Raw genomic sequence first — 14,189 nt, 5'->3', positions numbered from 1 at the left:
GTGTTATACCACAGGAATTTAGGAGTAGTTATATGCCACCTAATTCACCATCCTTTCACCTATACACATCATTCTGTATATAGTCCAGTGCTTTGCTCTGATTAATATATTCTAAATCCACCACAATTTTGTGTTATTTGGCTATTCTTCCTATTTATCATTGTGGAAAGAGGAGAGTAATCATAATTCCATGACATTTACTGATGAACCTTAAATTCACTTAAATTCAGAAGCCCTGTCTTAGTATTGTGTTTCTGCTGTTTCCTCTGGGATAAGCTTTTATAATCTCGGAGCCCTTTCATAGTGTGGAATTTTGTATAATGTTTTCCCCAGACTTAAGTTAGTCTTCTTGGCTTGGCTTTTCTACTACCTGAGAATTCCATGTGAACTGCCAGGGAGAAAAATAGGAGGTGGGGATGGTGGGCAGCGACAAATTTGCATGAAGAGGAGTAAGGTTAAAAGTCCACTTTTCTGTTTTCCTCTCCTAAGATGCTGGTTTTTCTTTATCAGACTCCTAAAAAATTCCTGATTCATTCTGGCCAATGATAAGTCATGGGAATCATGCTGTTGGAAGGACTGAATTTATGCTTTTATGAACACTTTTTTTCTTGTGCATTTTTGCTGTCCTGCCAGACTTGCCTCACATGGGATACATGCCTTTGAACTTAAGTGAGGTCCGTGGTGAATTTATAGACTAAATCATCTTTAAGATTTTCCTTTTAACTTCTGCAGCAACAGGGCATTCATTCTTAGACAGAGTGCATTAAATTGCAAGAAACACAATTGAAGGTGTGAGTGTAAAAAGTCTGAACCTTAATTCTCTTCCAGAATTCACAGGTGTCTGATTTGTCATATCATGGTCATTCACACCTTTCAGATATCCCGTGGAGCTATGAATTGGAGACAAAATTAATGACCTAATTTTTTCCCCCCACTGCAGATTGATCAACTGAAACAAGAACTCTCAAAGAAAGAATCAGAACTTCTTGCCTTACAAACTAAGCTTGAAACCCTTAGCAATCAGAATTCAGATTGCAAGCAACACATTGAAGTGCTTAAAGAGTCCCTTACTGCCAAAGAACAGAGAGCTGCCATACTTCAGACAGAGGTATTGTATTTCCTATTCATGAAATGCAATAGAAATATTGAGTTCATGGCCAGTATCAAGGTTTTGATGTGTTTGATTCAAGTCTGTGTGGCAGGAAAGTTGTAAAAGAATAACGAATAATCTAAAACAATTTTAATGCTGATGTATTTGGTGTATATATAATTTTGGTAGTACACTAGCTCTCATTCTACAACTTTCTTTAAGTGCTTATGATTGCCTTTTAAGAAGATGTTTATGTCTAATTCTCATTGGCTTCAGTGGGGGGAGGTGGACCTTAATGACTTGATTGCTGTGATATGATGACCTGATTCCTCATCTGTTAGGTGACTGAGTTTCTGTTCTGGTTGTTCTGATTGATGCTCCCTTACTTCTGTGTATTTCTGTTCTGAAGGATGAAGCTATTAATGTATTTTTAAGGGAACCTATTGAAAGGTGCATATTATTCATCTCTGGTTATTTTTTTTCAAGTGCAGTCAACATTTATTTTAAATTATGAGTAATTTAAAACAGACTAATGTATTAATTATTTATCGACAAAATCAGATGATAAAAATATGGATAAAAAATGGAATACCCATTTGAGGTGGTTGTCAAATTTAAGGGAATATGTAAATCCAGTGTTTAACATGTGCATTAACTATTTTCCTGGTGTTTTAAAAAACTTCATAGGCTTGGAGCACACAATACTGATTAGATTGATTGCTATTAATATGTCACAATTTTATTTTTAATGTGTGTGTTTCTTTCAGGAAACAAATACCTGTGGAATTTAGCCATACAGAGCAAATAGTTTCTATTCAGAGAAGTCTATTATTTAAGGTATACAGGAATCTTATAGAATGTTTCAAATGTTTAGCTAGCAAAACTCTAGGAAAAGAAATAGCTTAAACTCATCCTTCTTGTGGAAACAGGAAGTAAATATTTCTGAGATTTTTATTATCCCTTTTTGCAGATGAAATTTGGCATTTCCAGCTTGTGTTTTATGGGCCAACCATCATGTGTGTATAATACAAAGTAATCGTAACAGAACAAGGATAAAGGCTCCAGAAATTCCAATGATGTCAATCTAGCATTTGAGTAGGAAAGGCTGAGTGTTTTAAATCCTGGGCTGTGCAAATCTGTTTTGCAAGGCTTGTGTGACCTGTCATACTTCTGAGGATGGTGATGAATTCCATTGGTTCTCCACTGATTGGAATTCCTTATCCCTTACCACACTGCTTTGCATTCAGTGTGTTACAACCTGGCTGGCTGTTGCATTCAGTGTGTTACAACCTGGCTGGCTGATGGGCAGTGGTACAAAAACTGAATGACAGTGTTCTGGATGAGGGGCTGCTGGGCTTCTGCAATCCTGGTGGAGAAACAATTGGCTTCTGACAGGAATCTAATTCCTCTTCTCAGTTTCTGCACAAGGCTGTTGAGCTTGAACCTTTTACATGATCAGGCCTAGGCTGTGCCGTGGTAGCAGTCCAGTTCTTCTAGACACAGCAGGTTTGGGTCTCTGGGAACTGGGAGGAGATTTTTTGTTGCTTAGAGCAGCTGTATCATCCATCTCCAGGCCTCAGGTCTTATCTAAAGGGAGGGCAATTGCTTCCAGCAGCAGATGGGAAAGCAGCTGCAGGAGATGCAGGGCAACTGGCAGCCTTCCAGCAGGTGGAAGTCATTAGGGAAGAAATTTTGTACTGTACAAACTATTGTTGTTGGTCATTCCCAGATGAGGAAAGCTAATAACAATTTGGCCTGCATTAAGCCACACACCTTTATTTCTACGTGTCTACACTATTTGTAGAATAGTTTTTGTATGATCTTGTGTCCTTAAACATATTCATAACTTGCCTTGAAGTGCTTCTTTCTGGAGGTGAAAGTAACCACCAAAAGGCAGTTCTAATCCAGTGCTGAGTAAGGTGTTCAGAGTTGCAGTGTGAACTTCCTGCCTAAATAGGATTACTTTGTAATCACCTTGTTGTAATTAAATTAGCATAGTAAATCCTGTAATAAAAGAAACCCTCCACAGGCTTTCAGTTATTTCATAAGAAGCCTTTTATTATTATTTAGCTTAATGGTACTCTGCAGGTTATCTTAACGTTTTGTTGAAGCAGCTGTGTATGATGCAATGGGATGTGAGTCACAGAATCATGTCATGGTTGAAGGGAATGGAGCTCTGGAGCTAATCTGGTCCAAACCCCCTGCTTGAGCAGGGCCACCTAGAGCCAGCTGTCCAGGACCATACCCAGATGTATCCTAAATATCTCAAGGCATGAGACTCTAGAACCTCTTTGGGCCACATGGGTCAGTGTGCGTGTTTCCAATGTTCATAGGGAAACCTCTGGGTTTCAGTTTGTGCCCATTGCATCTTGTCCTCCCACTGAAGAGTCTGGCTCTGTCTTTACAGCCTTCCTTCAGATATTTATACACAGTGATAAGATGCCCCATTCACTTTTCTAGGCTAAACAGCTCAGCTCTCTCAGACTTTTGTGATTTGAGAGATGCTCCAATGCTTTAATAAAGCCCTTAATTAATCCTTTAGTTTCTTTATGGCCTTTCACTGGGCTGTCTTCAGTATGCCCAGAGCTGGACATGATCTCTCAGGTGTGGCCTGAGCAGTGACTGATAGAGGGAGAAGGATCAGCTCCCTAAACCCCTAATGAGCCCAGGGTGCTGTTAGTGTGTCCCTGCAGGGCCACGTTGCTGGTGTTCACCATCATGGCCACCAGGACCCCGAGGTCCTTTTCTGCAAAGCTGATTTCCGGCTGAGTGAACTCCAGCATGTGTGGGTGCTTGGCATTGTTTGTCTCCTAGTTCAGGACTTTTCCTTTCCCTGAACTCCTTGAGGTTCATGTCAGCACATTTCTCCAGCTTGTCAAGATCCCTCTGAACAGCAGCACGACCCTCTGGTGTATCAGTTGCCCTTTCCACGTTTTTTCCACCAGGACACTTGCTAAGGCTGCGCCCTACCCCATTGCCCAGATCATGAATGAAGCCATGGAACAGGACTGGATGCAGTATTAACCCCTGGGATGCAGTGCTGGTTCTGCTGGAGTGTCCTGATTCCACTTGATAGCCACCCCTCCACCTACCCACCTGGTTCTTACAAGCCAGGTGTAGTGTAGGGCATGAAGCTTAGAAGTAACATGTTGTTGTAACAGTTTTTTTGTAGTTCATGTATTCCTAGAAGTTAATTGGTTTCACTCTATTTTTTGGCAAATTCTACCAGTGTTTGTTATTCAGTAGAATGGATTTTTTGGGGGTATAATTTCATGTTTAAAATTTTAATGATAACTTAGAAATTTAGCTCAGAAAAATATTACAGCTTTAAAAGTGTAGTTTAAGTTTGAGCTCTAGCTTGCACAGTTGGTTTCAACAGTAAGAAATGAAGTGTAAGCAGAATTATGATGATCTTCATCCTGAAGAATACTGACTACTATTGAGGCATGACTAGCAGATTTAGTTGGTTGGCATGTGTTATACCAGATCATCAGAAATAAGAGGGCACTTGAATTTTTTTGATTAGTTTTTGATCAGGTTTCAGGTGCAATGGCACTTTGTGACATAATGTGAAAGAAGTTAAAACCATTGGTAAACAAGCCTAGAATGTAAACACAATGTTCTTTTTGAGCGGTGTTTCTGTTGTCCCAGTGATGTCAGTGTTTTATTTTGATTTCGATGTGTTTAGTTGACTTAAAAAGCTATCACTTGAAGTTTTTTTTGACAGCTGAAACAAAGAGAAATAAACCCCATACGGCAGTAACTATCACGGTGGCCAGAGTTGGGAGGTCTGAAAATGGTTTGCTGCCAGTAGGCAAAATGTTTGGAAGCAGTCCTTAGAAGGTTCACCACCTCTGCTACATGCATTTCATTTTGTTCCATTTTTAAGGTCATCTATGATAATAGTGCCAAACTATGCAAAATTTTCCTACCCTAATGTATATACCCTTTGTTTTGATTATCTCTTTATTAATGATGTGAAAACCCTGAGGTCAGATGAAAATGAGCCAATGTAAGGCTAGTCCAGCCACAGAAAACTGAAAATGTCGCTGTGCTCCACAGAGAACTGTTAAAAGGAAAAATACGACACTTGATGAGGTTTTCCCTGCTGTGTGAAAAAGCTGTTAAAAGATGTTAATTTTTAAATGAAGCCTTGTAGTTTTACTGCAGAAGGAAAGAAGTTAAAGAGTGAATAATCCTTTTCAATTATTTAAAAATATTAAGCATGGCCATTTGTATACTTAAAGAAGTGGTAGGCAGTTTGATTCTTTTTTGTGTGTATTTGCAGTGACTGATGCTTAACTACTGCACTTACCATCAGGAAAAAAACTTATTATAAATTGATGCAAATAAATTCAACTCAGCTGGGTAGCTCAGTGGAGAAAAACATTCATTTCATAAGCATTTCTGACACAAACATGCTTTAGCACTTAGTGTATCATTGCTTTAGATAACACACCTGCAAACTGGCAGGTGTGCTGTTTGAAGGTTAATGAACTGTGAAATAAGTAAATGTCTACAAAGAAGTTTTGTGAATTGTGAGCATAGTCCTGTCAATGGAGGAAATGGATTAGAAAAATAGGTAAAGTCTGTACTGTAACTGAATAACTGATGTGTTCAGCATACACATATTAATATAGAAAACCTAACAAAAATTGAGAAGAAGGGTGATTATAGTAGTTATTTATTGCAATCTGCTTTTTTTGTTTAAACAAATCTGTTTATAAAGAAGGGTTGTGAAATGATTGACTTCTTGGCAGTTCTTAGTTTGCATAAAGAGCAAATAAAAGCAGACAGCACAAAATACTTGGAACAAGACTAAAAAAGCTTTATTTTTCTTTCTATTACAATGTTGATATTTGATATTTCTTGAAATGTAAATCTGCTTTTAATTTTACAACAATAATGGTATAACTACGGTTATTTCACTCTCACATTTTTGTTTTTCTCAGTTAGAGTTTTACTTTCAAATTGTGTTTTTCTATTGTTTTGTGATTTTTCTTGTTTCAAATCAGGCTGGGCCAGATCTTTCAGTGTGGTCTCTTTGCTCTGCTGCCAGGGCATTGTTCTGGTGGATGTGCTGTGCGTGCGAAGGGAGGATCACCTGTGGCACAAAGCACTGTTCTGGACACCAGGCTACCCTTTGCTGTCACTCTGCAGCTGTCCACTTCTCTCTTGAAAAAAGGTTCCACATTTGAAGTGCAGCTTTGTCTCAGGTGGAATGTGCCAGACATTTCAGTTTCTGTGCAGCAGCCACGTTTTGTAAACCCTATGACTGTTCAGAGAGGAATGTGGTGGCAGAGCAGTAAATTCAGAGTCAAGCTGAAAGAACACATAGGTTAGCAAAATGCTGTATCTAAACAGAAGTAAACTGTGAAGCAATCTGGGAGGCTTTTCATTTTTGTTTTTTCTTTTGGTGTCTATCTGCCGGTTGGATTCTGATTTCAAGACTGTTCAGAGGCGCATCAAACAGCCTGGTCTGATTTCCAGATCTCGGTGCTTTGAGCTGGACGTTGCGCTTGTGACCTCCTAAGACTCATTTTCCAGTGGCTTTATGGTACCATAAATGAAGCTCTCTCAAATACCTGATACATCTTATAGACACAACCCCATCCCCCTTGACTGAATCCATTCTTCATTATTATTTTGAATATTCTTTGTTACGGGGACACCATCATTTTAATTTCAAAGAAATTGAAACAGAATTTTCTGTTTCTGAGCAAGGTGGCTGAAAGTGTAGAGTTCCATTTGCTGGGCCTGTAGAAAGTAGTGTCCAGAGGCAGGAAAACAAAGGTAAAGAGAAAATGGGAAAGTAGAAAGAATGGACTGTGTATTTGGTGTGTAAAGAATTCATGCAACTCATTTGGCACAAATAGTTTGATGAATGTTAGATTTATCTTACTGTCAAAACACTTCTCATTTTCATCTATTTTATTGAATTAAAGAGAAAATTAAAGTGTAGTTCCCTCCTGCCCACCACCCCAGTTCCTAGTTTTATAGAAAATTACCTTGTTGCCACTGAAAACAATATTCAGTTAGACAGCTTTAATGGGCTTTTATAACCGAGCAAAATTTACTCTGATAAGTCACTAGTGGATGGAAATAATTAGAAAAATATTAGTACTCTTAGCTACTAATTTAAATGCTTTGCTTTAACTGGACATGTTTGAAGAGGAACTTGGGTAGGATTGCTTCAAAAATGATTCTTTGTGTACCCTAACTATTGCTTAAATTGTGATTGATCTAAAGGGGCCTAGTTGTGATCCTGGTGTAGTGCCACCATATACAAGAAATGCAAAGAAAAATACACTTCAAAACAGCATTGAAATTTCACCAGGTAGATGCAGACCCAAGGGGAACACAGAAATGTTGTAATTAGCAGAATAACCAGTAGATGTAATACTAACCAGTCTGAAACAGTTAATGATTTGCACTTATTGCTATAGTGATGAAGTGCATGGAGAAATTATTGAAGTAGTTTTGCATAATTTTTGGGTTTTCTGCTTAAGAGACGACTGGAGAGAAAAGGCTAGAGCCACTTAGACTTCTTAAATTTGTGATTTCATTTTTCAGAATGTCCTCTTCCTAACACTGGTAACAGTCCTTAACTCACAATTGGTCTTAACCCAAACACTCAAAGTGTAGAAGGTGCAAAGATGGATTCTCAGCCTTCTTCTGTTTCTGCTGAGGAAAAAAAAAAAAAACATGCTTACAACAGAAGCTGAATTTAAAATAGGATTATGGTCCATTTGGAATGAAAAAACTTCTGCAGCTGTGGTCATCCAGAAATCTTTAGAGATGCTTATACTGACAGTAGACCTCATATGGCTTTTTGATTATTTTCTTGGTAGGATTTTGAATAATATTTTCCTTTCTGGCTATGTGATGTGAGTTGTTTGCTTTCTTCCTTTTCCCCTTGTTTAACTTTTAGAAGGAAAGAATTTTCTAGTTCTTGGTATCACAGTGGACAATGAAAGTGAAAGGATTTAAGCTTCTGTAAGATTAGTGGTTTCAGAAGTAACCTGCTAATATTTAGAGAAGTGTTCATATAAGATCAGCTCAGGAAAACAGAACTTCTACACTTCATGTCCCAAGTGATAACATGATATAATTTCATAATATTTTACATTTTTCCAGTACTTTCCACACTTAAAATCAAGTAATGCAGTCTGTGAAAATTTTTGAAAGATTTGTCATTGTTGAAGGTAAAAGTATTTGCAAGGAAACAAGAGGACATTTTTGACAAGCATTAAGAATAAATCTAAAGAAGAAAAAGAGGCATTCTACTAAATCAGTCAGAAATAAGTGAAAAAAGAGCATGAAATTGTGGAGGGGAGCTGTAGAAGATGCTGTTACATAAGAGCACTGGGACAGGAACATCTGTGCCCATGTATAGAGCTGCTTAAACATTGTCTGAATCAGTAGAGTTCTGCTACAATTTGTGTCAGAAATATGTCCAAGTATGGTAAAACTAAGACCTAACAAGATAAAATCTGGGGTTTACAGGTTAAGTATTTAGAGTTTTGAAAATGTTGGTACTTGTGTCAAGTTGGATTGAGAAGTAGATCAGAAGATGGAATAAAATGGATAAGGATGCTTTGATTTGTGTTATTGTAGTATTCATCTGGCTGCCTGTTTTAACATAAGCAATCTGACTGTATTTGTAGAGGCAAATCTTAATTCTGACATTTTTTTAATGTGTGGTGTTGGTCCCCCCCTCATTGAGTAATAATTTTCCTTTAAAAAAGGTTGATTTTGTAGACATTCATAAAGGGCTAGTGAAGCACTGTTGCCTTTGCTCCCCTTTTTCTTCTGCCTTTCAGTGGAGGTAAGTTTGATACAAGCAAGGTGCATGTCAGATGCTGTTAGCAGGGCTGGCTGGAAATAGGCTGGAGCAATTCTGCAAGTATTGCTTTATGAGGACTCTTTTCATTCTCATGTCCTTTTACTTTTGTTTTTCAAATTCTTCCTCAGGTCAAACAAGCATAACAGCTGTTTCTTATCTATTAAAGACTGCTTTCTTCCAGCTGCCCTGTGCTGTGAGATCAGGCACAAGATCAGTAGAGGATGGGAAAGACTGAGGAGTGTGTAAATAAAAACAGTTCGGGCTCACATTCACTGCATATTTGTTTTCCCCTTTAAACTGTTTAAACTGTTGAAGTTCCAAGAAAATACTTAAAATACTTTCCATTAGTTAATTACTTTTATGCTGTATCACTTATTGTTCTGAATGTTGTTGGAACAACACTAATTTGGATTCTGGAAAAGATTATAGTATTTATAAATAGAGAGTTTTCCTATAATCCCTAATTGAAATTAAAATCAGTATCTATTATATCTGCCTATTTCTATGGATTCCTAATCTTTTGCATAAATAATATTTTTCTGTTTTCAAAATATAGGTACTCTTTGTGGTTGAAATTAAAGCATTTTTGTAGCAAGGCCAGAGAAAGTCACTTTCTATTCCAAAATATTTAGTGTTTTTCAGTTGTAAATTTGGAGGAACATTGTCATTGAAATACTCTGCATGGAGGACACAAATTTTGCCTTAAAACTTAGGAGAAATAATAAAATAAGAGAATTGTTAGTAGCAATTACTACCAACAGCAATAGGAATTGCTAAGATTCTTTTTTCTTTATTTTCTACAAGTGTTCATGATGCCTGTGTGCCATATCCAGTGTAACAGAAGTAATTCTTTGGTCGGGGCTTGCATGGAAGATGGATTACTGCTGGAAAGATTCATACTGGAGGCTCATCTTTCACCTTTACATTTAGATAAATAGCAAAATCATGTACAAATAAGCAGAGTCCTTACTGGGCAAAGCAGGAAACTGTAGACAAAGTTGTGCTCAGGTATATTTGAGCTCCAGAGTGCACTTCACTGATCTTTTACATGTTTTGGAACTCTAAAACATAACATAGTGCACAGTTGTTAAAGGACTCCCTGCTACACTGAATTTCAAACAGAACATGGATTTTTGTGTCATGGTTCCACATTCTTTTCTGTCTTTGAGTATCTATGTCAGGAGCAATAAGGTTTCTGAGATCAGAATGTGTGGGAATAAAAGATGGAAATCTTAATTCTCCTCAATACGTAGTCAGTTCCACATTATTTGAGTTACAATAAAGTAATCTTTTCTTTTACTATTGATTTAATTTTTTAGTCAAGTTTAAATTTTGATTTACTCTTTCAGGCAAAAGAATTCCATTTTCTTGCTTAATAAGCGCAGGTAATTACTAAGATATTGCATTTTGGAGCCATTTAATCTTTCTGCATATGTGATGTAAGAGAAAATTGGTTTCCTCTGAGTAAATAATATGTTTATTTTTGTTTTAGGCCAGTTTTATCTTCCCTTGACTCAGATGCTGGTTGACCTCTCAATAGAAGCATTGGTTTGGTTCCTTGTTTATTTTGAAATGTTGCCAGAAGTTGGGGGGAAGGGGAGGAGGGGAAGACACGTTCCCTTTATTTTATCCCATTTTAGGATTTTATGCATGATTTCATAACATTGTGGTAAATACAATAGTACATATTTAATACAGCTTGGAGGTTTATGTTTGCAACAGACTGGAAACAATTGACAGTACTTTTCTTAAGCATAACCAAAAACATAATGAAGTTTATCCAGCCGAGTGTCAGGCTACAAATAAAGACAGGCACACGTGTGGTCAACCTGCCCTCCATTCCTAGGAGAAGTGCCATTGGACCAAATAAACTCATTTTAAATCAGGCAGGAAATCTTTGCCAGACCTGACGTAGACCCGTGTGCATTGGTGGCTCATGGCTGTGCTCAGCCCTGCAGCTGAGCTGGCTTCTGAGCCAAACACAAGTCAAGGCCACTCTGCACTGAGGTGCCAGTGGCCTCTGTTACCTTTTTCTCTTCCAGGGGGATTCTGTGTGCCAGCAGTCTGGCAGCAGGCTCCACTCTACTTTGTGTCACCTTCTGTCATAAAGTTTGAAGCGTGCTGTCACATACCTAGTGAGAGGATAAGCTTAAATGATGTATGCTTTTCCTGGATAAAGAATGCTTTCAGGAATTGTTAAAAATAGAGGAGAGTATTTTGCTACCATGCATTTTTATAAATGATCAATTTTGTATAATCAAAATCAGCATTTCTCCTTCTGTAATTATGAAGCTAAATGAAAATGAGTGACACAGTGGGTGGGAGCAGGCACAAGTGTTTGGGAGGAACAGGGAGACCCTCTCTGAGAATCAGGTTTAGGGTTAAGAAAGACAAAGCCCATCTGGACTTGAATGTAACAAGAGATACAAAGGACAAGAAAGATTTCTACAGGCACAGCAATAGCAGAAGACTAAGGAAGATATGGGGTCACTGATGAATGGGAGGGGAAATCTGATCCTAAAGGAGATGGAGACAGCCCAGGTACTGAGTTTTTTCACCTTGATCACTACTGGAAAGACCAACCTTCAGCAACCCCAGGTCTCTGAAACCACTACAGAAGTCCTGTGCCAGGTAAAGTAATCCTTGATGGAGGAGGATCAGCTCAGGGGATATTTGAAGAACCCAGACACACACAAGTGCCTTGGCCCTGCTGGAATGCACCTACAAGGGCTGGTGGCATTGTGTCAGTTATCCTTGGAAAGTCGTGGGAACTGGGAGAGGTTTCTGAGAACTGGGAGAAAGCCAATGTCTTACAAAAGGCAAGAAGGAGGATGCAGGGAACTGCATTGATTATATTGATCCATGGAAAGGTCATAGTAAAGAAGGAATAATCCTGGAAGCCATTTCCAGATACATGACAGACAAGAAGGTGATTTGTAATAACTGGTGTGGATTTATGAATTTCTGGGTAAATTCTCCCCAAGAAAAGCTGTATTTTTGATGGGTTGCTGATAGTTTGTTTTGAAATCTGTTTCCCTGTGTTTATGTTCATTGGATAATTAAGCATTTTTTATTATAGTATTCATCTTTTGCAGTTACTGGCAAACTCTCTTTTTCAATAATCCTTTCTGTAGTAGTTCTAATGGTTTTTAGGCAAGTAGAAGCCTTGAGGGATCATCTTCAACTTCATTGTGTAAAGGATGGTAAAAGCTCAGGTTCACAATAAGTTCTCACCACTTACCTTATGAACAAAATTACAGGATAGCTGGAGTTCTGGGACCTTCTAACTCTCTCTTATGTGTGCCATTTCATACTCAATCCTTTGCTGTGTGCCCATGGGGAAATCCTCAGGGAGGACTGGGCTCTGGGTGCTTCACAGGATGATGTCAGGCCTGCTTACAGGTTGTCCAGCCCAAGCTTCTGATCTAAGTAGGTTTTAGTTACTGCAGGTTGCTCAGGATGGCATCCAGCCAAGTTTTGGATACCTCAGGGATGGATTTTCCATAACCTATTTAGACATCTGCTTCAGTAGTTGAACCAAGCTTGTGGTAAAAAAAAAAAAAACAAAAACCAAACAAAAAATATGTTTTCCCTATGTCAAGATGGAATTTCCATGTTCCACTTGTCTCATCCCTGCCTAGTGCTCCCTTGAGAAGAGTCTGGCCCTGCCTTCTCATGCCCTTCCATCTCCAGATACTGCCAGAACCCCATAATCATCTCCAAGGGAGCAGGAATAAGGACATGGCATACTCCTCTCTTTATTTATTTCATTATTTTTGAGCTGGCTGAAAAGTGTCTACAGTTACATGCACATGGGGATTGGCCAAATGGGTAAGAATCAAACACAGATTTCAGATCTGTAATGTTGGATTTTGCCCATCTCAGAAAGAGTTCTTGCATGGTTGTTATAGTTTCATGGGTTTAAGATGTAGTGGCAATAGTGCAAAATTTAAAAATATAAACTATCATCATTTAAAATGTCAAATGCAGCAGCTGAGAGAGAACTCAGGATGGCAGCTGTGATGTGCCATATTGATAAATCAAAAACTAAATTCAAAACATATGATCTCACTAATGTGATCCAGATTATGTATTAGAGGGTAACAGTTGTGCATTCTCAGTGCCGCAAGTTTACTTTGCCTTTGACCCAGTGCCTTCATGTGCACTAAAGGTACAGTGGTGCTGCAGTGGGATGGGTCATATTTGTGCTCAAGTGGTTCTAACAATCTAAGTTCGTATTCAAATGAAACATAGAAGTTTGATTTGTAGTGTAAAACTATACATATTCCATAAGAATTATATTTTCTTTTCTTTGTTGCATAAGATGCAGAGGGGATTTTAAGGTATCAAAATTTGAGTGTGGGGGAGATACTTGCTGTGGTAAAGTCTTTGAGTGAGTGTGAGAGCATTTTTACACAAGTGATGAGAACCTCCTGGACAAGATTGACTTAAATTAGCTTGATTGGTTTTATCAGTTGCAGCTGCACTATTTAGCATAAAAATGCAAAACATCCAAAAATCATTTGCCTTGCAGTGTAGTAGAAAGATGGTTTTAGTTAGTCTTTAAGATGTTTCAAATGTTTATTCTACACAGATTCTCTGAGAATGGATCCAGAATATATCCAGTTACAGAGAATTAGTAAAGATATTGTAAATGTTGAGAAAATTAATTAAGGAAAATATGCTGCTTTATGAATTGCGTATTTAGGATTTTGTTTTTCTTTTCCTTTAACTGTGTTCATAAGTTAAACACTTCAAAGGTATTTGTTGTAGTGTCATAATCAGGCACCTGCCATTAAAAGCTAAAAGAGAAAGACTGGAAATTTTGTGTGATGTACAATTGTCTGAATTGCTTTCTCAACCAGTGTCATGCTTGAGAGAAATCCTGAATAAACTTCTTTCTGAATAAGACATGAAAGTTTTAGACCAGTGTTGAGGGTTGCCACCCAGTGTTGAAAACTTGACCAGGGCAAGACTGCTGCTGTTATTTAAAGGCTAAGGTTTGATATATAATGTACATTTTTCTTTTTGTAGAACTGTACCTGCAAACTCATGATCCTGCCTTTGTTTCAAAGTTTCCTCTTTTTAAGTGGCTCAATGATTTTTATAGCATGTGACCTCTAGGCTAATTAAGAGCATCTTTGTGTTCCGTGCATGCTTAATGTTGTTTAACTCACAGGAGAAATATGAATATATAAAATTAGCATAATTTACTATTATTAATTGTAACCAGCAGTTGTGCTGACAGAGAAC

General features: G+C 37.9%; 1 protein-coding gene across 9 annotated transcripts in view; it reads left to right on the top strand.

The window, feature by feature from the left end:
- The window catches only part of ERC2 (ELKS/RAB6-interacting/CAST family member 2), a 405,797-nt gene that overhangs the window by 91,254 nt on the left and 300,354 nt on the right, over nt 1-14,189 (top strand). For all 9 annotated transcript variants that reach the window (XM_030956690.1, XM_030956689.1, XM_030956685.1 and 6 more), the window contains one exon: nt 941-1,108. In XM_030956690.1, coding sequence (XP_030812550.1) covers nt 941-1,108 — 168 coding nt within the window. The remainder of the gene's footprint in view (nt 1-940; nt 1,109-14,189) is intronic.

This window comes from Camarhynchus parvulus, chromosome 12 (genome assembly GCF_901933205.1).
Source record: "Camarhynchus parvulus chromosome 12, STF_HiC, whole genome shotgun sequence".
Classification (NCBI taxonomy): Eukaryota; Metazoa; Chordata; class Aves; order Passeriformes; family Thraupidae; genus Camarhynchus; species Camarhynchus parvulus.
This window is presented reverse-complemented; position numbering and strand designations above follow the sequence as displayed.